Source organism: Phoca vitulina, unplaced genomic scaffold (genome assembly GCF_004348235.1).
Source record: "Phoca vitulina isolate PV1807 unplaced genomic scaffold, GSC_HSeal_1.0 scaffold12, whole genome shotgun sequence".
NCBI lineage: Eukaryota > Metazoa > Chordata > Mammalia > Carnivora > Phocidae > Phoca > Phoca vitulina.
The window spans coordinates 31,815,555-31,841,275 of NW_022589715.1; the positions used below are offsets into that span (position 1 = coordinate 31,815,555).

The 25,721-nt window shown below is 35.7% G+C and overlaps 1 protein-coding gene across 2 annotated transcripts in view; it reads left to right on the forward strand.

Annotated features, from left to right (window-relative positions):
* The window catches only part of WDPCP (WD repeat containing planar cell polarity effector), a 399,135-nt gene that overhangs the window by 97,495 nt on the left and 275,919 nt on the right, over positions 1–25,721 (forward strand). For both annotated transcript variants that reach the window (XM_032410864.1, XM_032410865.1), the window contains 5 exons: positions 5,524–5,608; positions 10,871–10,918; positions 11,764–11,814; positions 13,296–13,366; positions 13,627–13,686. In XM_032410864.1, the coding sequence (XP_032266755.1) occupies positions 5,548–5,608; positions 10,871–10,918; positions 11,764–11,814; positions 13,296–13,366; positions 13,627–13,686 (291 nt within the window). In that variant the 5' untranslated portion in view covers positions 5,524–5,547. The remainder of the gene's footprint in view (positions 1–5,523; positions 5,609–10,870; positions 10,919–11,763; positions 11,815–13,295; positions 13,367–13,626; positions 13,687–25,721) is intronic.

The following is a 25,721-nucleotide window of genomic DNA, read 5'->3' on the forward strand; positions in this document are numbered from 1 at the left end:
TTATGGAGACTGGAAGTTTAGATTCAGAATGGCCTTCTGATACATCTGGGACTGTCACCAACTACCTTACAAAATTAAAGTAAATAGAAAATTGTAAAAGTTTAAGAGTTATTTTAAAATAAAAAATATGGGCATCTGGTTGTTGTTTAAGTTTTTCCTCCTGTTGTTCTTTTCATTTGGATAATTCTTTGCTATATTTTCCATTCATTAATTTATTCTTTCATATTTCCCCTTAAATGGCTACTTTTGTTCTAGTTCTAAATTGTGCATTGGGTTTTATTCCTAGAGAAATGCACAAGGACACTGAGTAAGGGCAGCATTTCTCAGCTAACTTTTTTAGGCACTCCCTATTTCTCTACCCTTTTAATCCCTGCTCACACTCTGATCCCACAATGCAAAATCCAGCATTCTTCTGAAATTCTTTTCTTTCCTCCTTCAAAACAACCATTTATGCACTAATACAATATTTGAATAATACAAGCTCAGTCTTGACTATTTCCTCCAGGCAGATTTTTCAAACAAGGAAATAACCAGCATTCTTTTTAACTAGTGGTATTCTTGAGTAAGATGCAAGATTTAAAGGTCTGCATCTTTAAGAAAAAAAAACCTGCACAGTGTAAAGATGGCAAAATATCTTGAGGACTAAAAAGGATATTGCCTTGGTCTCCTCTCACCATGCCCATCTAGTTATTATTTTAGATTTTTATAAAGTTGTTTTATTTACTCCATTAATTCTCTTTAGTTTTACATGGTCGTACTAGCAGATATTTAAAGTTCAGGGGAAAAGAAGGATGAATAACCCCCATTTGACTATTTTTGGCCAGCCTGCTATAGCATGACTCCCACAAAACCTCCTCCTTAATTATATATATTTTGGGGAGTCGGCAGGAGTTGTCACATGTGCTCATAAACAAGTACAATCACTTACTAATGGACATTGGCTATTTTCTTCTCACTTGCCTCACCTACTACTTGCTAGGCTTGCTCCATCAACTGATTATTGCTGATATTTCTCCAGGTTTTATGGATTACTCCTTGGCCACCATGTCTACTTTTGCTGAGTGTGGATCCATTTTGTCTGGATACCACCACTCTTGCTGAGTGTGTTAATCCAAAGGGCTGCCAGTCCTGCTTACTTTCTGCTGGGTATCATCCCCTACAACCACTTCATTACTCTTATACCAAATGTTCCCTATGGGGGCCACAAAGAGGTCCTTTATAAAGCAAAATGTCTCTCTCCCCCTTTTGTCTGTATTTTTTTTTTAATTAAAGATTTTATTTATTTGATAGAGAGCACAAGCAGGGGGAGGGGCAGAGGCAGAGGGAGAGGGAGAGGGAGAAGCAGGCTCCCTGCTGATCAGGGAGCACGGCTCAACACAGCGGTCCCAGGGCTCAATCCCAGGACCTGGGATCATGCCCTGAGCCTAAGGCAGACACTTAACTGACTGAGTCACCCAGCGCCCCGTCCTGTATTTTTTAATGGGGAACTGGAGCAGTGTTGTTTGTATATCAGAGCATTTTGAGAAATAGGGCATTTTTCTGTCTTCGCACTCCATTGAGACTATACATGAACCCTTGGTGCTGAGCTGGAAGACAAGTCCAGATAATAGACTCAAACCTGTACTATTCTCAGGATTTCTCTTTATGTCCAAATACAAAGGGTTGTGGCCTTTGCACTTGACATTTGAAGCTCTCCATGGACCTCATTTTGCTTGTTTCCCCCAAACTCTGTAATTTCTGAGTACTTTAGGACTTTCAGACTTAGTAAAAGTATGGGCAGCGGATCTATTGGTTTTCAGGTTAAAAGCATTCCTGCTTCTTAGAAATAGCCAATGTGGGGATGCCTTGGTCGGTTAAGCATCTGCCTTCGGCTCAGGTCATGATCCCAGGGTCCTGGGATTGAGTCCCACATCAGGCTCCTTGCTCAGTGGGGAGCCTGCTTCTCCCTTTGTCTGCCACTCCCCCTGCTTGTGCTCTCTCCCTCTCTCTCTCTCTGACAAATAAATAAATAGAATCTTTAAAAAAAAAATAACCAATGTGGATTACAAGGAAAATTATTCTTTACTCTCCATTTCTGTTATCAGGGGAAAGTTGACAAATTCTTTATTATTGAATGGACTTAAATGGAAAAACAGAGTTTCAAGTGCAGTCTGCTTTTGATATATAAGTAAAGGTGTGGCCCTTTGGCTTTAACTATAAAATTATTTTCATATTTAATTTGCATAATAAAAGTTTTTTTTATTTAGCTACTAACAACTAAACTTCAGCCTTGTCTTTGCCCACATTGTCATAAATTCTAATTATTGGCGTCTGAGTAAACACTAAATTGAAGAATGCGAATTTTTATTTTCTAGTGTAGTCTAAAAGTTGTGACTTCTGTTGTTCAATATCAGAGGAAATATGCTCCTGTTTAGGATGCTCACATCCTCTCTCTGTTCCCAGTGAAATATTAGTCCATTTGCATGTCCTAATTCAAATACTTTCTCTTATATAGAAACTAAATGTTTTACCTTCATAAAATCCCTATTGTACTTTGTACTTATTCTTTTATTCATTTCACCTTGTGAAATTACTATCTAAGGTGAGCGATTGTGTGTAATACACTTCTTGTGTTTTTTCCAGATAAATTTGCATAATGCTAGAGATATTGAGTAATAGCAATAGCAGCAACAACAATGGTAACAATAAATTAATTGAATAAAAGTGCCCTCAAAATAGTCCTGAGGTAGGTACTTTATTATACCCATTTTATATCTGGGGGGAACTTAGAGAAATAAGTTAGTTGTCCAAGTTAGCTAGTAAACTGAGAAGTTAGAATAAGAAACCAGGCAGTTAGAGTCTAGAACCTATACATTAAGCTTACTAAATGCAAGTAAATATTTATTTATTTATTTGTTTGTTTTATATATAAAGTTATAATATTTATTATTTATTTATTTATTGTTTCTTTAAACAAACATTCCAGGCCTCACCCATCCAAATGAGAAGGGTGCATTTTACATATTCTAATACAGTAAGTATTTTGGTTTTTAAAAAAGTATAACCCTAAAGTAATAATCCCAAAATAAGCCTCATAAAACTAACTGAAAGCAATTCCAAAAAATATGGCTTTGGAAATATTTTGAGTAATAGCAGCATCACTAGAATCACTCCCAAGGAGACAACTGTGAGATAATGCCCAATTGAATTGAAAAACTTGTAATTAGCTTCGTACCACTTTTTCTCTACTGCCTGCCGATAAGGAACGTCATCCTCTTTCACAGTACTGAGGTCCACTAGCTCTTCTGCCCCATATCTGTATACAGTGGCAGCCAGCTTCTGGTGACAGCAGGATAGATCTGGGGACTGACGGGTCCTTTGTTTTATCGCTACCCTTTTAAGGCACTTTAGTTCAAGGAAGAGAGTGAACTCAGATCAATCCAAATATCTCTATTATTTTTTTTAAAGATTTTATTTATTTGACAGAGAGAGACACAGCAAGAGAGGGAACACAAGCAGGCGGAGTGGGAGAAGGAGAAGCAGGCTTCCCGCAGAGCAGGAAGCCCGATGCGGGACTTGATCCCAGGACCCTGGGACCATGACCTGAGCCGAAGGCAGACGCTTAATGACTGAGCCACCCAGGCGCCCCTATCTCTATTATTTTTATAGCCTGTTTCCTTGTTACCCATTTTCAGCTTCGTTTTTCTATCACTTTCTACCATGCTTTTTAATCTACTTCCTTGCTTGGCATATGCCATCCTTTTACTCACCTTACTATTTGTTCTCCCTCTCACACCTCTAGATAGCCCAATATTCGAGAGTGCTCTGGTTTCAAGCACAGTCTGTTTATATTCAAAGCCTGCCTCAACTACCTGCTGGCTATGTGGCTTCTCAGTGCCTCAGTTTCCTCATTATAGGAGTAATGATGGTACTACTTCAAAGGGTAGCTCTGAGAATTAAATGAGTTAATACATATAAGATGTTTAGAACAATGCTTGTAATGAGGTCAGTACTTAGCAAGTATTGCTTTTGCCTCTTATCATCATCGTTTTCTTTATCGTCGTTTAACTGGTGAAATCCTATGCTTCTTTGAGGTCCTGCTAACATTTCACAACTTCTCTGTAGCTTTCTCAGAGCCCCACTGTTCCAGGCAGGCTTGGCTCTTCTTCCACGCTGCCACATTGTTCACTCTGCCATTTCAGTATTGGCACACTGCATCTTGTTATTTGAACATGCATCTCTTTCTTGATTATTGTAAATACAGTGACATCAAATGTAACGGTGAAGGAAGGAAGGAAGGAAGAAGTTTGTACTACGTCTAAAATTATTTTGGGGGGCGCCTGGGTGGCTCAGTCATTAGGCATCTGCCTTTGGCTCAGGTCATGATCCTAGGGTCCTGGGATTGAGCCCTGCATCGGGCTCCCCGCTCGGCGGGAGTCTGGCTTCTTCCTCTCCCACTCCCCATGCTTGTGTTCCCTCTCTCTCTGTCAAATAAATAAATAAGATCTTTAAAAATAAAATTATTTTGGGTTATCACCCATATGAATAGTATGGGAAATATTTTTAGTCACTCCTAATATTAAAGAAGCTGGGGGCTTTTTCTTCTGTCTAAAGATGTCATAAAATATTTTTCAAGCTTTCTTTGTTATTCAGAAGTTTATTGGAAAGAGCAATTTTTTATTATCTCTATAAAGAAAGTATCAGTAGTTTACATATTTCTAATATATAGTGAACTATTCATATAGTATAGTACTACATGTATTTCTAAGCAAACATTTGGAAGTTATAAAATATTTGTAAAATGTTGACATTTTTTTCTGATTCATATTGGTCTTTCTCCAATTAGTCCAAATTAATGACATACTACTTCATGAAAAAGTATCAGTAATATCCATCACTAGCCCCTGATATTAAAACTGGGAGGAAATACTCGATGAACTGTTTTGTTATCTTGTTTTTTCCATCTTAATGTATTTAGAGTAGAATATCTGAATCTATCATGACATGCAGATTAACAAACTTTTCTGAATGCTAATGTGGTTTTACACAGTTTACCTTTAAGTAAATGTTTCTTATAATAGTGATTTACCTTGCAAATTCCATTTTAATTAGCTTGTTTGTATGTGGGAGATCATAAATATTTGCTTTGTATATTAAAAATACACCACAAAATGTGTTTGTACTTAATAATTACCTAACAGTTGTTTCCTTTTCTTAAAATGTTTTAAAAATGCTTAAATACTAAATAATTCTAAATATACTTAAAGCCTTAAAAATCAAACAAGTTACTGAAAATTCAAATACATATATTCTTCTTACCACATTTCTCAGTGAGATGGCATACTACATTTAGGAAGAGTGTATTTTTCTTTTTCTAGAGTTTATTTCTGGATGGTTAACCAAGGATATATTAAAATATGTTTATTCTAATGGACGCCATATCTCAAATATGAGTAGTGTCAAATGATTCTGTTATTTTTCTAAGGGATCTGGTTTTATTGACAATAATTAATTGGCATCTCTTTTTAACTATTTTTTAAACAGGACAGAGATTTCTTCTGCCATCAGATGTCTTTCTGCTTGACTGAACTGCACCTGTGGTCTTTGAAGAATACCTTACACATTGGGGGTAAGTGAGCTCTGGGTTAATTTCAGTATTTTTCAAATATAAGTTATAATGTTATAAGTAAGTACTAGCAAAGGTTAGAGCCTGGATTCTCTAGCTAGAATTGCATTATTTTCTTATACTTAATGAAAAATTGGTTAAAGAAAAATAATTCTTTTTAGTTACTCTGAAAAAGTTATTTTTTTCAACTTGAGTTAGATTTTCTGTTATGAAATTAATTTTATTGGCCTAATATTAGTTTCCTTTTAGGATACATACATGTTCAGTTTTTTCCTGGGATTGTTCATAATGACTGATATATATTCATAAATGTTTGCAGGCTAGCTAATGGTAAGGGTATTTCTATTCAATATTAAGATAATATTTCAAACATACAGCTAAGATGTACAATTAATTATGTTTATATTCTTTCATTTCACATTTTGGAGGATAGGAGTAATGTAAGTATGTTTTAATGATGCTTATTAGTATTTTAGCATAAAGTATGTATTGTTAGGAAATAACTGTTAAAATATCTTCTCCTCTTTGATTATCCAAAACAACTCTAGTATTTAGAAGGAGAGTTTTATTTATATGCCTTTAGCATCATTACTAAGAAGATGGTTTGCCTTGCAAATGTAATTATAATTTCACTAAGTTTACTTTGCTTAAAATGTGCTAAGGATAGAATTTACAGTTAAACAAGGTAGATTTAACACACATTCGCTTCCTCCCCAAATTCTTCTAAAATGAGAATAAATGAATTAAAATAAAGAAGGCATAAACCCACAAGGACTAAGAGAATAGGAGAGGAGACAATTGCAATTGGGCAATTTTTGGAAGATGGAAAGGATGGATGGAGGAATTAGCAAAACTTAAAAATCTGAATATCAAATGTCTACAGAAGAGAATTCAAAAGACAGCCACTCTGTGTCTCAGAATTCCAGAAAGATACAGAAATTTGAGAAGCCAGATACTGCAGAAGGATGGGGATTCAGTATGAGGGTGACAACAAAAGGACTTGAAAGTTTGCTTATGAAGTGGTGAGACACCTCTCATACATGTGGAAGTATTTAATTAGAGAGGCTCTAAACTTGGAGACATCAGCCCCAGGAAAAGAAGACAGGGGAAAGGTACTGAAGTGAAAATAGTGATGAAGTGAAAACCTGCATACTGATGGGTGAAGTCCTCTTAATCCCACTTGATTCTGAAATGTGTCACAGCCAGTTGTGTACTTTCCAAGAAAGAAGGAGTTTGAGGGCCTGGAGCAACTGCACGACCCCAAAGAGAAGACCTATTGACATTGACATTTGAGGGGGTCCTTCAGTGAAACACCCTGGTCCCTGGCTGATCAGTGAAGCCCACCAGTTGGCAAGCCCTCTTCATGTACACAGAGCTTCTAATCAGTTTTCTAGTGCCTCATTTTTAAATATGAAGAGCAAGAAACAAAATACAGAAGTTTCAGAAAACACTGGAAAGTGATTCTGACCTCTTGGAAATTAAAAATAGCAGAAAAAAATTTTAAACTCAAAAGAGCAACAACAAAAGAATTCTCTCCGAAAATAGAAGAGAGAAAAAAAAAAAACCACAGGAAGAAATTCAGCTTATTTCACTGCTAGTGAAAGTATAAATTGGTGCAACCACTTTAGGAAACAATTTGACATTATCTAGGATAGTTGGAGCTATATGTCACCTATCGACCAGTAATTCCACTCCTGGGTATATACTCTAGCAAAAGCCCTGACACTTGTGCACCAGGAGACATGTACCAAAATGTTCATAATAGTACTGTTTATGACGCAGGCAACTAGAAACAACCCAGCAGGAGAATGGATAAATACATTTATGCAACAGAGAAAGTGAATGCGTTATAGCTGTATGCAACAGCATCAGTGAATGTCAAGAATATAATATTGGGCAAAAAAAAAAAGTAAGTTGCAAAAGAGTACAAATAGTATGATTGCATTTAGAGGAAGTTCAAAAACAATAGATAGAAAATCTGATAGAAAAAAGTGAAATGAATGCTGTGACAAAAGGTAAGATTAATTTAAACAGGAGCGATAAGAATAGTAGAGTCTCAACATAGGAATACTACACTCAATTACTAATTCTGGGAAAAGCAGCAAAGAGGAAGCAAAGAAATTATCAAAGAAATATTACTAGAAATTTTCCTAGAACTAAGAAAATGAGTTTATAGGTTGAAAAGTCCTGTAAGTACTGAACACAATGAATGGAAGAAGACATATATGAAGGCACGTCAGCGTGAAATTTCAGAACACTGAGCATAAAGAAAAAATCCAGAGATCTTATAGCAAAAAAAGAACAAATGGATCACATACAAAGGGTTGGAACTCAGATTGTCCTTGGCCTTTTTAATACTGATAGTGGACACTATGAAACAATGGAATGATGTCTTCAAAATTCAGAGAGAAATTATTTCCAACTTAGTATTGTCTTCCCAGCCAGTCAGTCAGTTGTCAGAAGACATTTTCAGCTTTGTAAATACTCACCAAATTTACCTTCCTTTTCTCATTAAACTACCAGAGCATATGTGTCTTGCCAAACAAGGGAATTAATCCAAGACAGAAGGCACATCTGTCTAGTCAGGAAAATAGACAGTATCTGTGCATCAGACCTAGAAGTTAGGCAGTCCAGAATAGTACTGGATCATGAGGCTCTAGGGGAGATGTTGCCAATGAAAAAATTATACTGATTAGTCATTGAAATGTGAGAGTATATTGGAGATTAATTATTGTTAACATTCTTTAAAAAGCTTTTATTTATTTGAGAGAGAGAGAGAGCACCAGCAGGGGGGAGGGGTAGAGGGAGAGGGAGAAGCAGACTCCCTGCTGAGCAGGGAGCCCGATGTGGGGCTCTATCCCAGGATCCTAGGATCATGACCTGAGCCTAAGGCAGATGCTTAACCGACTGAGCCACCCAGGCACCTGTGTTAACATTCTTTTAAAGCAAATAAAAAACAAGGCAATTTTTAACATCAGGGAAGTTGTATAAAAAAGGGAAATGCAATCGTATAGTGTACCTACCCCATGCTTCGGTTGTGAATAGTGTTTATGTATTCATTAATATTGTAAGCGCTGACTTAACCAAAAATTGTGCTCTAATTATATTGGGAGGATGGGGAGAAGTGTAAGTCAAGTGTCTGTAGGTAGGGAGGGGTACACAGTGGTAAAAGATAACTGAATTCTCAATTTCCATAGTGGATAGGCAATAGATAATATCTACAACTGAAGAATCAAGAAATAATAGAGTGAGAAAACTATTTATAAATATGGAGGAATATACAGAAGAAACAGCTCATAGTTGAAAATAGTTCTCTCTAAGGAGGAGGTATTGAGGGCTAGAAGATATACAGTGTGGCAGTGTTGCTTATGTTGAAAGACTTGAGCAGTATACCTGAACTTTTTAAAGCCCTGCCATGTTTGAATTACATATTTTAAAAAGATAGGAAGCCAAAAATAGCAATCTTTTTATACCCCCAAAGACATTGGTAATATCATAATTAATGATATTTTTCTACAAAGCTCAAAGCGGTATCAATGCAAATATTCTTTAAAAAGAAGTATGTGGGGCGCCTGACTGGCTCAGTCAGTAGAGCATGTGACTCTTGATCTTGGGGTGTGGATTCGAGCTCCACATTAGATGTAGAGGTTGCTTAAATAAATACAAAAACTTAAAAAAAAAATTCAAGACCCTTTATGTTCTTCATAGTTCTGTTCTAGAGTTGTAAATATTTGGCTGCACCTAGTGATGGATTATTATACTAGAGAATATTACCTGTGTTTATAATGCTTACGGTTCTTAGATTTAAAAAAAACAACACCTTTTTATTGAAGTATAGCATATGTATTGGAAAGTATAAAGATCATAAGGGTATGTTTTGAACTATCAAAAAATGAACACACCCATAAAATCATCACCCAAGAAATAAAATATTATCAGTATCTTAGGAGTGCTACTTATGACCTTTCCCAGTCACCCCTTATTATATATTTTCAATCTATCCAATAGAAATAACTGTAGTCTTTAAAATTATATGTCCTGAGGTGCCTGGCTGGCTCAGTTGGTAGAGCATGTGACTCTTGATCTCGGGGTTGTAAGTTTGAGCCCCACATTGGATGTAGAGATTACTTAAAAATAAAATCTTAAAAAAATTTTATGTCCCAATTAGTGGCATGATGAATAGAATGGAGCTTTAATAAGTACACAGGATTGACTCTTTTGAAAAACTCTATTTGAAAAGTTAATTATATGGGGCACCTGGCTGCCTCAGTTGGTGGAGCATGTGACTCTTGATTTTGGGGTTATGATTTTGAGCCCCATGTTGGGTGTAGAGATTATGTAAATAAATCAATAAATCTTTAAAATAATAAAAATAAAAATTATAGCTGTAATACATTTTTTTTTTCAAGTTTCATGTTTCAGTTTGAGAAAGTTTGGAGTAGTCAGTCACTAGGGGGCAGCCTGTACTGCTTCCACTACTTTAGAAACAGTTGTATCCTTTTGTTAGTAACTAGAATTATTTTGCATGGAGGGAAACAACTATTACTTCAAAGAAAAAGATATTTCACTATTTACAGATACGAATAAAATGGACACGATTATTTGGTTTTCCTGTAATTCAATTGCAAGGACAGAGTTCTTAGTTAAATCACTCTCAATATCTGGGAAGCCTTGCTTTTGCTTTTGTACCCCCAGAAGAGCACCTGAATTTGAATGGGTTTTGAAGGTTTTTTGAGTCTAAACAAGCTTCAGATAACTTAACCATACGTATGTTTCCTCTAATTTTCTCTTCCTCTCCTGCAAATTTCCCCCAAGCACCGTACTAGCTTCCAGCTAAACTGGAGAAAAGAAAGCAATAGCTCAGAAACAGGGCTAATTTCATTTGGCATTGCTTAGTGGCAGTTCCTTTTGTTAGCCCCCACCCCCACCCCGTGAAAAATATCAGAGGAAGTGTGAAAGAAAAAAGTTGGTCTTCCTTGATTTCAGTTTTTTTTTTTACTACTCCTTTCCTCATGCCCTTGTAGTTTTATGTAAATCTTTTTAAATTAGATTGATAAACCTTCCAGTTCCTGCATATCCCTAGAATAGATGAACTCATGTCCAGATACTTTTGAACTTATTAATTTATAGTAACATAAAAAGATTGTTTCTGTCCTCGCCTACCCGCCCCCTAACCCCAGTCCTGCTGTATCATATAATACGGTTTGGCTTCTTATTCTCCAGAACTTTTTACCATAATCTAATGTTATTTCTTCTTTTCCATAGATAGAGAGATAGGGATCTACCAGTATTATGACAAGAAAGACCCACCAGGTAAACTGTCTATTCTACTCAACTAATTTTTATAAATGAAATATTCTAAACTATAAAATACTGACCATTAAAAACTCTTTTTTTGAGCTTTAAATTCTAAAGTTAAAAAAAGTCATTTCAGTTCTTTAGAAAAATACTGAGGTTGAAATCTGTTCTATATAAAATAAAGCAATATCGAGAAAATACTGTAGAAGAACATGAAAATTTTCATTTTACTGCCGATCCAACTGATAACTGGACAGTCTATTCACGTTTATCTATCAGTGTCCCAGTAGAGGGCATTGTTAATGCGTGGGTCCCACTGTTGCTGGCCTCCTGGATCCTTACCTGATGTCTGAAATAGGCATTTCTGAGTGAATGATCAATTTTCTTTATCTGATTAATCCTGTTAATCCCAGAAGTTTCATGATGGGCCAAAAGGTCTTTCTAGCTAGTTACTTCCTGTTTTGGTCTGTTGAAGTGGGGCTTGTGTGGGCATCCTGTGTGCTTAGCTTGGTGGTTAATAGGCTAACTTCATGATTCTGATGACAGACTGAAGCAGCTTCTGTTCTAGACTCCATTGCCATTCTTCTTTTCCCTATCTGATGAGATTGTGAGCTCAGGATATTGGCCCACCTGTTGTGCTGTGTAAGCCTTTTTACTACAAATTTAGGAAATACGTCTATGAAATGAAAACATCCACATTACAGCATTTTTTTCCAACTGCCTTTAAAAAATTTAGCATAATTTGTTAGTCTCAGCAATGTGCATAATATACATTATGTGTGTGCATTTAAAATACAAAGTATTTTAATTAAAATAATTTCCACGTTTTTTTTCTTCTTTCCTTCTTTCTCCTGCCATAGTATCAGTGACAGAGCATGGTAACTTAGAAGAAAAGCAGAAGCTGGCAGAATGTAAGCTTACTTTATACTTTTGTATAATTATTATAAAACTGGAACTTGAATATCCCTGAAGATTCAGTCTTAAAAAATATTTTAAGCTTTCTGCACAAATATCTTAAAATTATAAGTTCCCATTGTTTAGGTATATAAACATATGAGTGAGAATTATATGTGGTAGGCATTTCTAATTTAGACCATTGAAATCTCTATCCAGTTTTGATAAGATATATGCCTGTGTAAACATAAACTTTCTTAATGAACCATATTTATATCATTTAATATATTTAAAATAAGTGTATCATACTTAAATTCTGATAACATTTTGTTACACACACCATGCCTAAATTGTTTATATGTTTTACCCATTTTAAGAAAATAAAATTTGTAAAAAAAAAAAAAAGAAAGAAAGAAATTTGTAATGATTAGTATTAGCATTTTATTCTTTTCTGTTCTCAGATATATAGATATGATAATATGGCTACAATGAAAGATGGCTTTAATGATTAGAAATTAAATATAATTTAACTTTTATTTGGAATACAGGTGGAGCTGAAAGTCCTACTTGTTCCCTTGTTTTAAATGGGCAAGCTGACATTTAATTTTTTTCAATGCTGTATTAGTAACTACAATATAAATTTAAAAATTTGCATATATGCTGTATACATCATACATTATGCTTATAGAATGAAATTAATTTGCTGAAATAAGATAAATAGTAATTCTACTGTAAAATTTAAATGCCTGTATGCACACAGGACATACACACATACATACAACTCTTTTTTTAGAATTATTATTTAGAATTCAAAGATGAATTTTCGTGATGAAATAGATATGGTTAAATGAATTTAACATTTTGTTCTTTTACATAAAACTATTTTTAGTTTGTCTTAGGCTAATATTGAGATTTTACTAAATAATTTTATCTTTTAATTAAATGCATTTAAAACAAAACAAAGGCTTATCATTATTGAATTGTGTACATTTTAAAGAGGATCATTTTAAATAAAGTTTTAATAGGTGATGCTTCCTTTTAAATTTATATTCTGTGCATCATATTTTGTGTTTTATTTCTTTCCTCAGTATATCCATTCACTTGTAGGAATTTTCAGGTCTGAGAGGGTTACTTGCAGAATTTGGAATTTCTTTTGGATTGAACTTTTAATTATTTATATGAGAAAGTTAATTCTCTGGTAAAGAGTTGGTCATTTACAACTAGGTACTAGATTCACAAGACTAGGAAACTTTCCCAGGGATTCTCTGAGCCGTGTTGGTTGTCATCATAAAATTATGATCACCAAGGTGGTTTTGTGGTAAAAATCCTGTTCCTATGACAAAGCCTTTCAAAAGGCTGTTATTTGATGATGGAAATGAAGCCCACTTCCTCTCAATTAAGGACGTGTTTTATTTTAATCCTCCTAAGGCACACTGCTAAGCAGAGTTTCCTTTTTAAATCTTGTTTAACTAACTGTAGTACATATTTCATTTGCCAGCACGAGATTATCCGTGGACACTCAAAAATAGACGCCCAGAAAAACTTCGAGACTCACTCAAGGAGTTGGAGGTATCTTTCCAAAAGTTTCAAAAATGGCAACAAACAAATCTGTTTTAAAACATCTTTCAACAGTTTTAATTTTCATAAAGGATCAACTCTCCTGGTGATGATAGCTTTGCTTTTGTCTAGTGAGGAGTTCCAAAACAGTTGCATCTTTGTGTGGCATGCTGATCTTTTTTTTTTTTTTTTTTGTGCTTGCAAATCAGAAGCACTCTGATAACAACAATGTGTATAGCCAACTGCACTCTCTCTTTTTCTGTTTCCTTCAGGAATTGATGCAAAACAGTCACTGTGTGCTGAGCAAATGGAAGAACAAATATGTCTGTCAGGTAAAATGGTTTGACATACTTTTGCAGTGTTTAACCAATGGAGCTGAAAACTATGCAGTAATTGGTATTCTTGTGTTTATGATAGATAATGGACAAAAACTTTTTAGGAGTGGATATTTCATAGTTTGAATTCTAGTCATTCTAGAACTAACATTAGACAGATTGACACACCCACCAGGCTGCCTCATTAATCAATATAGTTGTACTGACACTGTGAACGCTAATAAAAATGGTATTTTTTGTTTAGATTTGTCTGAATGTTGTATTAGATGTTTCCTGGCATAGATTTAATCATATTTTTGAGTGAAGATAAAAGCACAGGACAGAAGGTTTTTTGGCATATTACTCTAATAAGCATTTGTGAGTACCATGCTTATGGAAACCAACAAGCAGACTAGAGTTAGACCTAACATAAGACATTTGCTCTTATTTTTTGAACCCTCTAAGTTGCGCTGTTTAATACAATAGCCACCAGTCACCTGTGGTTATTTAAAAATAAATTTAAACTAATTAAAATTACAGAAAGTTAAAAATTCAGTTCCTCAGTTACACTACCCACATTTTAAGTGCTCAATAGCCACATGTTGTCATATATAGATAAAGAACATTTCCATCACAGAAAGTTCTGTTAGACAGCACAGTTAGGACCTAGACAACATGAGCTACATGTTGAATGGGTCTAGATTCAGGACATAATAATTAGTGACCATTGATCAGAAAATAATGGACAAATGCCTTAGTTTTGTTTATGGGCTTAAGAAATACTAGTTGCCTAGAAAAATCTTGTTTGTGATTAAAAGAATCATTAGTCATATTCTACTCGTACGTGTAATTGAAGTTACATTAGTACTACTAATAATTATAACTGTTTTATGGAATTGAATATCCTATATGAATTTAAATTCTTACTTGTTTATAATGTGATTTATTTTAGGTCTAACTATTCTTGTTTGAAGTTTAGGCCTATGGCTCTATCCATAAATCTATAACATTGAATTTGTAGTTATTATGAGCATATCTTAATTGAGTATTTGAATGTAGACTATCATTTTAATGGACTCTAGTTTTTCCTCATTTTTTGTTTAAACTAGCCTACTTTTATTCATGAAGGTAACTAGTTATCTCCTCAAATGGCATAAATCATTTTTTTCCAGAGACTGTTTGCAAGGCTGAATTAATATTATTAGCAGCATAATACTTTCTAAATTTGACTTAGGATTCTATCCAAAAGAATGAAATTATTTAAAAATTCATAATTTGTTTTCATTAAAGTTTTAATCAAACTTTAAAACTTTAATACAAAATATGCTCCAGGAAGTTTTAAACTTAGTACAACTCATTGTACTTCTCAATGCAATTACTCACCTTAAAAGCAAGCTCAAAATAATTTGACTGGAGGGCAAGCCTACTACCCATAGTAAGAGATCTGTCTTGTGGCCTCCACCCTTACCATTGCACAGGGTAAGTTGGAACATGTCAGGCATCTTAAAATATGCAGTGAAGCATCCCAGTATGCAATCCTTTTTATTTTTTTTAATTTTAATTTTTTAAAAAAGATTTTATTTATTTGACAGAAAGCGCACAGCACAGGTAGGGGGAGCGGCAGAGGGAGAGGGAGAAGTAGGCTCCCTGCTCAGCAGGGAGCCCAACCAGGGGCTCAATCCCAGGACTCCGAGATCATGACCTGAGCTGAAGGCAGACGCTTAACCGACTGAGCCACCCAGGTGCCCCTAGGCAATCCTTTATAAATAGATGTTATTGCATTTTAATTTTTAAGCAAGTTTGTATGTATTTGTATATAGGGGGAATAAGGAGGAGGACGTCCCTCATTATTAAATTACTTCAATGCAGAAAAGGAATTTTCATGATAGAATATATATAAAATTACTTCTGTAATTTATAGCAAACCAACAACAATGGTTTCTTAGGCTTTTGTACCAATGAGTCGCTTTTAATATTTCCAGTGAAGTGTATTTTTCTGTATGTTCTGTCATATTTTGTGCTTTGTGTGATTGATAAGTTATTCCTAAAATAGACCTTTTACTACCAGCACATTCTTGATGTGATGGTATATTTTAATAAGATAACTTGACTTCCACCCTGCCCATCCTGATTAGTCCCCATATCTTTAGGGCCTTTGAGAGACTTCCTAACATTATTTATCCACTTCCTCAATTTCTAAACAAGACTGTGAGCTAAGTCTTCTAAAAATATGTGTGTATGTGCATTATCCTAAAGATCTCTAATATCATAGTAAATTAAAAATTTGGTGCTCAAACTAAATTTTTAAAAGGATCCCCTTAACATTTTGTTAGTTACAAAAGAAGTACTCCCCCAGTTACTCAAGGGTCCTCCTTTTGTGAGGTGTGGTGGCTCCACCATAATACAGGCTTAAATTTCTATTAGTAGTTTTCCCCATATATTTAGTCCTAAAATGGTGACAACTGACCACAACATACTCTTAAAAAGGGGGTGAAATTAAAGTTCCTCAGTACCTTGGTGCTAACATAGTTGAACTCGCAGTCTTTGATTATGGCCACTCCTCAACTAATGTAAATCTTTTACCCCCCAAAATGGCAAATTTAAGACTTATGGAATTTATCTTGGTTGTCTTCTTTTTAAGGGATTGTTATTTCTTCAAAAGGTCTAACTGTTTGGAAATCAGCAGACAACTACAGAGACATAAAGGATTTCAGAGGATACATTTTGAGCTTAGGTTTTTCCCTCTGTTGAATAATGAGATTTTATAGGTTGTCATCATAACCAACACTTAGTTCATGTTGTTGATCCAATGACCTATAAATTGTACCATTTAAAAATAATTCACTTGCAAATTCAAAAGTTTTTAAATCAAGATTTACCTGTACATATGCTCTGTATGAAAATTGTTTTTTAAAGTTGGTTTTTCAGGCTATGCCTATTCCTAGTTTGAAATGCATTAAAAGTATGAGATGTAATTTAGAGATTTAGTTTCACCAGCTATCAAAATATCTCTCTCTCTTTTTTTTGGTTTTCCTAAAATCATTTTATTATAAGAAAGTGTTTAATAATTTCCACTTTGAATTTTTTAAACCATTTTACAAACTATTCATTTTATAAATATTTTACAAAGGGAATAATAGTTTCAGCATTCGGAGACTATTAAATTGTATACCACTATGGTGGAATTTTTAAATTCTTTTAATTATTGTGCTTTAAGTCACATTCATATTTACAGGTTATTGCATAATTATTTAAAAGCAATGTTATCGTTAAGATAGATATAACATCATATATGTCGATTTTAGATTAAATTATTTGAATCGAATATGTATAGTCAGCTACAAAAGTATATGATCTAGTTAGCTTACCCTGATTTCTTTCTATAACAGTTCCACATTTCTGGATACAATTTTAAAATGCCAGTGGGGAGCCTGGGTGGCTCAGTTGGGTTAAGCGGCTGACTCTTGGTTTCAGATTGGGTCATGATCTCAGGGTCCTGGGATGGAGCCCTGCATTGGGCTCTGTGCTCACCTGGAAGGCTGCTTGAGGATTCTCTCTCTCCCTCTCCCTCTGCCCCTCCCACTGCTCATGCTTTCTCTCTCTAAAATAAATAAATATATCTTTAAAAAAATGCCAAGAAAAGATAGTTTTCTTTTTTGGTTCTTATAATGAATTACTTGACATGCTATGTAAGAATATAAATTATTTTCTAAGCCTACCACAGATAAATTGTGAGTTTATGGAACTCATTTTATCATAATTTCCTCAGTTGTAGAGTTGATAGCATCATTAGCTGATCTTCCCTTTCATCAAATTGTATTGAAAATCAGTTTGGTTTTCTCATAAAATAATAATTGACAAACCATGACTTTAAGTTACAACTATTAGAAACAGTATATTATTTAACTCCCTATCTTTCTTGCTTTGATTTTCTCTAACTTATATAAAACTTATCACACTGTATTTATTGAGTGCCACCATTATGGGATGCACTAAGGAAGTGTAAGATGTGGGCTGAGTCCCCAGTATAACCTAATCAAGGAATATAGACACATGAAATCACTAAGACACTAATGAGTACTAAGTTGTAGGATACCAGGTAAAAAGATAATAAAGTTTAGTGAAAAGATAGTAAGAATTTAGAGAGAAGCCATAGAGATTAGCGTGGCATTAAGATGTAGGATAAAACAGGAAAACTAGAGGCAGTTTGTATAAAGAACAAATGAGATAGGATAATTATTTTCTGGAAACACCAACCCAGAGGGTTTCTGGATTTGAAGATGCTAAGCACAATACATAGTAGAAGTGAGGTAGCTAGACTGAGAATAAGGGGATTGAGTGAGAGTCTGTATCTGGAATGGTGAGATCTTCCTCAGCTCTTTCCCCTCTCTAGCCGTGAGGTGTAAGTCTCTGTGTAACCTGTTTAAGGGATCCTTCTCTGAAAAAAATAGATTATTCCCCTCCCCCACCCGTCGACCCAGAGCAATGGCTATAGATACCGATATTTGGTAGTTTCCTTTGAAAAGGTAGATGTGCCAACCAATATCCTTATAGTGGAGTTATAAGTTAATAAGCTTACCAATGCATAACAAGCTCTCATTCAATTTTTAAAGAGACTTACTTTTAAATATAACCAGAGAGCTAGAGATTATGATACTTTTGAAGAAATTCTCCACCTGTAAATCCAAGATCTTTGTGTATGAGTTTAAAAAAAACTAAAGATAAAGAATCAGGGACAGTGCAACAAACAGAACTAAATTCAGGGAATTAAAATTAACCCACAGAGATGTAAGAGGAGCTGTTGCATCTTTAAAACAAGAATGGGAAGCTATTTTTAAAAAAGGAATACTTGGGGAAAAGGGAAGGGCCTCTTGGGAATTAAAAATACGACATCATTTAAATAGAAAAACTAATAGAAGAATTGAAAGAGAAAGTTCAAATATCGCTGTACTGCAGAGCAGAATGACAAAAAGATAGAGGATCTTTCATAAGAAAGAAGTGAAGAGAAATCTTAGCATGATAACTGTGCCTTAGGCCTAGAGAGCAACTAGTCCAAATTGGGGCAGGAGACAGAAGATTCTACTAGGAATGTTGGAGGGAGGGAGGGAAGAAAAGGAACTGATAATTCTAATATCTGATCTGATACAGAACTTAAAAAAATAATAAGAGATAAGGGATAGAAGAGAATTAAATCTTGATTCATGATAATAGGAAATCAGTAGTAATGACTAAATAAATAATATATGGAAGACATTGCTAGTCGCTTGCCCAGTATCCATTTTTCTTTATGATCAGACCCTGATGTTCCCAGTGGCAGTGTGACCAGTTTAAAGCACTCAGTTACCCTGTTCCTTTATGAAGCTGGAGGTGGCTCTATGAAGTAGCTCTGGCCAAAGTAAGCACAGGTCACTGGTAGGACTTACAAGAAAACTTATTAAGAGGCCAGACTTGCCTGGGATGTGCCTTTTCAGTTTCTGCTCTTTGCTTTCTTCTAGTTTGATCTGAGATATGCCTGAGGGGCAGGGGCCCATTTTTAACCATTTTTTCCACTCAAGGCATATACATATATTTTGTGTCTACTATATGCCAGATAGTATTCTCAATGCTGGGGATACCAGTGAACAAAAAGACAAAATGACCAATATTCCTGTTCCCCTGTGGTTTACATTCCAGTAGGGAGATAGTCATGAAAATATTGATAAATAAAATTTAGAGTATGTAAGAAAGTAAAAACTGTTAGAGAAAATCAAAGCAAGAAAGATAGGGAGTTAAGTGTGGGGGATGGTGGGGCATGATGGGCCTGGTATTTGGTGACCAGGAAAGGCCTTACTGAAATACCATGTGATTAAGACATGAAGGAGCAAGCAATGGAAGATACCTGGAAAAGACAGTCCCAGGTAGAGGGAACAGCAGATACAAAGGCCCTGAGATGGGAGGATGCCTGACATGTTTGAAGAATGGGAAAGAGTCAACGTGACTAGAATGGAATGAGCAAGGAGAAAGAGTAGCAGGAATTGAAATCAGAGGAAATTAGACACTAGTTATATAGGACCTTTTAGGCCTTTGGTAGGACTTGGCTTTTACTCTAAGTGAGATGGGATGCCCTTGAAAGGTTTTGAGCCGAGGAGGAACTTGATCTAATTCGCTTTTCAGTTGGATCGCTCTGGGTATTATGATAGGAACGAATTGAAGAGAATGAAGATGGAACAGGTTAGAAGTCTATTGCCATGGTCCAGGTGAATAATGGTGGCCTTGACTGGATGGTAGTGGTTGAGTGGTGAGAAGTGGCCAGATTCTGGGTATATTTTGAATTTTGAGCCATCAGAATTTGCTGATGGATCAAATGTGGTAGATAGAAAAAAATTTCTGAACAGCTAGAAGAATGGAGTTGCCATTTATTGAGATGGGAGAGATTCCAAAGTGACATTTTTGAGTGAAATATCAAGAACTCAGTTTTGGACATCAGTGTTTGAAAGGCCGTTAGATATTCAAGTGGAGAAGTCAAATAGTTGAGAGAAAAGTCTGGGTTGGAAAGATGAATTTGGGAGGGAGCCACACAGATGGTATTAAAGCCAAGAGATTGATGAAGATCACCAAGGGAGTGAGTTTAGATATCGAACTAGTGGAAGCTGAAGGGCTGAGTCCTGGGGTCCTCTGGCTTTTGGGGATTGGAGATAGAGAAAGGGAGAGATGGAGCAAGGAGACTAAGAAGGAGTAGCCAGAGCACACTGGAGGGAGTGTATATCCTGGAAACTAGGTTTCAAGAAGAAAGTGAAGTGTTACTGTTACATAAGAAACCAGTAACAAGATGCCTGAGATGGACCATTGAATGGAATAGCATGGAGATCATCAGTGACTTGGATAAGGGCAGTTTCAGTAGATGGTGTGGACAGGAGCCTGGATGGAATATATTGAAGAGAATGGGAAGGGGGAAATTAGGAATTAACAACATAAGAAGGGGTTATATTATAAAGGAGAATGGAGAAATAGGGCAGGAGCTTGAAGGAGAAGTGGAGTCAAAAGAGGTTCTTATTTCTTTTTTAGATAGGAGAAATAACATCTATTTCTAGCTGGTATGCTAATGGGAATGACCCAATAGAGAGGGAAAAACTGATTCAGGGAAAGAGGAGAATTAATTGCTCAAGTAATGTTCACAAGAAGCCACTTAATAAAGGGAGAGGGGATGAAAAGTAGGTGCCTGGTATCCGATGATACCATGGACCTGTCTTATCAGGCATGGACTGCCTAACTGCAGATTTCTGGTTCTGTGAGGAAAAACAAACCCATTCTATTAAGTGATTGGGTTTTTTGTTTCTTTGTTTGTTCTCTGTTTTTTAGGTTTCTGTTACATGCACCTAAATGCAATTCTAAGTGACAAAACATGCTTAGAAATGTGGGCATAGAACCAGAAGGAGCTACTGTAAGAGTTAAAAATGGTCTCATTTGCAAGTGGGATGAGAGGCTATGGTGGGAATAGGCAGTAAACAGTTGTTTTAATTCTAGGTATTCTTCAACATTTTAATAATTTATATGTGTATTTCTTTAACTGAAATCTTTTTTTAAAAAGATTTTATTTATCTGATAGAGAGAGGGCACAAGCAGGGGGAGTGGCAGTGGGAGAGGGAGAAGCAGGCTCCCCGCTGAGCAGGGAGCCTGACACGGGGCTCGATCCCAGGACCCTGGGATCATGACCTGAGCTGAAGGCAGATGCTTAACCGACTAAGCCACCCAGGCGCCCCTTTAATTGAAATCTTTTTTAAACATGCCCAGAGTGCTTCTAAGAAGCAGATGTCAAGCTGTACTAGGGGGCACCTGGCTGCCTCAGTCAGTAGAGCATGCAACTCTTGATCTCGGGGTCAGGAGTTTAGGCCTCATGTTGGGTGTAGAGATCACTTAAAAAATAAATAAAGATTAAAAAGAAGATGTACTAGGAATGCAGGAGATTTATGGGGGAGATGTGAAAGAGAAAGCGGGAAGGGAGCAAAAGTAGGTGGGAAGGGCCTTTTGACTGGGATGCTGGTCTGAACTCTGAAAGGAGAAAGTGAAGATTGGGTATAAAGGGCCTCAGGCTATAGCATGGTGCTGAGAAAGTTTCAGGGAGGATAAATGGGGAGTCCCTGAGCCAAAGTTGCTCATTAGAGGAGTCCCCTGTTGAACTAGCAATTCTAAGCACCTGACCATGCTCAGACATTGGCTAGTAGCCACCAGGGAAGGTGTAGCTTTTGTCAGTCAACTATGACACAGATTCCCAGCCTCTGTTCCTCCTGAAGAAGCTCTGAGTACTTGCACATCCATGGCCATCATTCCCACAGATTTACATTAAAAATAAGAACATGTGTCTCTATATTTGTGCAAAGACAATACTCTACCTTAGTAATCTTAATGTTCAGCTGGCCAATTTAATATCATGCCTTAATAATTAATTACTCTTTCTTAGGCAAAAAATTAATTCTTTTCCAGGAAAAACAGAAAATTTACATTATAGCTTGATGATCTCAATCCAGAGTTTAATAACCTATGACAATTCACTGATACAGTAAATATTTACTCTTAAAAATACAGTAAGATATGAACCCAGTTTTGGAACGTGGTTATGACACAAAGAAAATTTTGATCTTTATAATAATGTATCTTTGTATCATCAACTAACATTTCCTTCCTGTTCTTTTCATAAATGGTTCTTTCTTTTATTAATTGTTTTCATTTTAAAGCATTTCTTTAAAGAAACTTGTAATTTCCCTGCCTCCGCCCTTGGCATTCATTTCTAATAACGTTTTGGAAGCTTCAAGGTATTTTGCCCCAAAGGAAGCTAGTTCAGGATTGTGAATTTCCCTCATATATTCAGTTATAGTTAATAGTAAATATATGGAAAGCTAAATGAGTTCAAAATCTGAATAATCTGTGTCTTGTTGATTTTCATATTTCACACATCCTATTAGAAAGTAACTATGATTATTGAGGAATTAATTTTTTTTCTTTCAATCTCTTTTTATTATGTTTTCAAATGGCTACTAAGTTGTTGGGACATAAATACCTATTAAGTTGTTAGGGTCTATTTATTAAATGGAACTGCAGTTACATTTGGCCTGGGGGCACCATAAGATTACTGAGACATATAGGATGCCGTGAAATGAGAAACTTTGGGAGCCCCTGGCCTAGATTTTGGATCCCATCCCTCTGGCCTTCCAGGACCCCAAATGATCGTCATTTGTTTTATGTGTAGCATAATGGTGGAAAGCACAAACTGCTTCATTCTTCATGGTATCAAATCTTGGCTTTACTAGCTGTGTGACTTTGGGAAGTTACTTCACCTCTCTGTGCCAGAGTTTATTTAACTATAAAATGAAGATAAAAACTTATAAGTTTATTGTAAGAAGGAAGTTAAAATATATAAAATATTTAGTTTCTGGCACAGACCTGCTTTTTAAACTTTCTGTTAACTGGATCTTTTGAATCAACTTAAGATTTTTTTTATTTAAAAAATATTTTTATTATGGTAAAAAAACATAAAATTTGCCATCTTAACCAATTTTAAGTGCGTAGTTCAGTAATGCTAAATATATTCATATTGTTGTGAAACAGATCTCCAGAACTTTTTCATCTTGAGAAACTAAACTTTATATCCCTTAAACAACAAATCCTCTTTCCCCCTCCTCCCAGTCCCTGGCAACCACCATTCTACTCTCTGTTTCTGTGAGTTTGACTATTTTAGATACCTCATATAAGTAGAATCATGCAGTATTTGTTCTTCTGTGACTGACTTATTTCACTTAGCATAATATCCTCATGGTTCATCCATGTTGTGGCATGTGACAGGAATTCCTTCCTTTTTAAGGCTGAATAATATTGCACTGTATGTATATACCACAGTTTGTTTACATGTTCATCCACTGATGGACATTTGGGTTGCTTCCTTTTCTTGACTATGTGAATAATGCTGCTATGAACTTGGGGTACAAATATCTCTTCAAGACCTTGTTTTCATTTCTTTTGGATATATATCCACAAGTTTGATTGTTGAATCAGATGATTGTTCTATTTTTAGTTTTTTGAGGAAACTCCATACTGTCTTCCATAGTGATTGTACCATTTTACAATCCTAGCATGGTACACAAGGGTTCCAGTTTCTCTACATCCTCACCAACACTTTTTGTTTTCCTTTGTTTTTTTTTTTGATAGTTGCTATCCTAATGGGTGTGAAGTGATATCTCATTGTGGTTTTGATTTGCATTTCTCTAATGATTAGTGATGTTGAACATCATTTCCTTTGCTTGTTGGCCATTTGTATATTTTTTTTGGAGAAATGTCTATTCATGTGTTTTGCCCATGTTTTAATGATTATATGATTTTTTGTTACTGATTTATAGGAGTTTAAAAAATATATTCTGGATATTAACCCCTTATCAGATGTATGATTTGCAAATATTCTCTCCCATTGTGTGGATTGCCTTTTTTAACCTGTTGATTATGTCCTTTAATACATTAAAGTCTTAAAGTTTGACATAGTTCCATTTGTCTATTTTTGCTTTTGTTGTCTATGCTTTTGGTATTATATTTAAGAAATCATTGTCAAATCCAATGTCATGAAGCTGCTTCCCTGTGGTTTCTTTGAGGGATTTTATACTTTTGTGTCTAAGTGTAGATCTTTAATCCATTTTGGTATTTTTGTGTATGTGTAGGAGTCCACCTTCATTCTTTTGCATGTGGATATCCAGTTTCTCCCACACCATTTGTTGAAGTGACTGTCCTTTCCTCTTGAATGGTCTTGGCCCTCTTGTTGAAGATCACTTTGAGCATTATTTGTGAGGGTTTATTTCTGAGCTCCCTATTCTGTTCCATTGGTCTGTAGGTTTGTCTCTATGGCAGAATCACACCATTTTGATTACTGTGGCTTTATAATATGTTTTGAAATCAGGTAATGTGAATCTTCTAACTTTGTTCTTTTTCAAAATTGTTTTGGCTATTTGGGATCCCTGAGATTCCCAATTAGCTTTTAAATAGGCGCAACTCCTTTCTTTTTAAACAAATAACCACAGGTCTTATTCATCACTGGTACTACCAGGTCTTACTGCTTTCCTTCAAAAGCAAATTTCTCAAAAGAATTATCCCTATTTGTAGTCTCCCTTTCCTTATTGCTCACTCAGGGTTCAGCCAACTCCAATTGCGCTTTTGTCCTGATTATTATGCTGAAAAACTTGCCACAAAGGTCACAAAAACTCCATATTACTAAATGCAATGAACTTTTTTAAAAAAAAGCATCATCTTAAATACACAGGAGGATTCAACACTACTGACCACTCCCTTTTTTTTTTTCGGTTTTGTTTTGTTTTGTTTTAGAGTGGGTGGAAGGGCAGAGGGAGAGGGAGAAAGAGAATCTTAAGCAGACTCCACACCCAGCATGGAGCCTGATGCAGGGCTTGATCTCACAACCCTCAGATCATGACCTGAGCTGAAATCAGGAGTTGGATGCTTAACTGACTGAGCCACCCAAGCACTGCACCACTCCCTTGTTCTTGAAGTGCTTTTTTCCTGTTAATTCTCCTGATACTTTGTTCTTCTGGTATTCTTTCTACCTCTCTGGCATTCTTGGTCTCCTTTTCAGGCCCATACTCCTTTCCTGTGTCCTTGAATGTTGGAATTCCTCAAGGCCCAATTCTAAGCCCTGTCCTCTTTCCTCTGAACTCCCGAGTTATCAAATTTATATCTATAGCTTTAATGGCTTCTTTATAGAGCTCAGACCTTTTCCCTTTGCTCCAAATCTATAAATCTAGTTGCCTACTTAATGTCTCCCCTTGGGTACCTCAAAGATATTTCAAACACGGTATATATTTTTTTAATTAAAAAAAATTTTAAGGGCGCCTGGGTGGCTCAGTCGTTAAGCGTCTGCCTTCGGCTCAGGTCATGATCCCAGGGTCCTGGGATCGAGTCCCACATCGGGCTTCCTGCTCGGCAGGAAGCCTGCTTCTCCCTCTCCCACTCCCCCTGCTTGTGTTCCTGCTCTCGCTATCTCTCTCTCTGTCAAATAAATAAATAAAATCTTTAAAAAAAAAAAA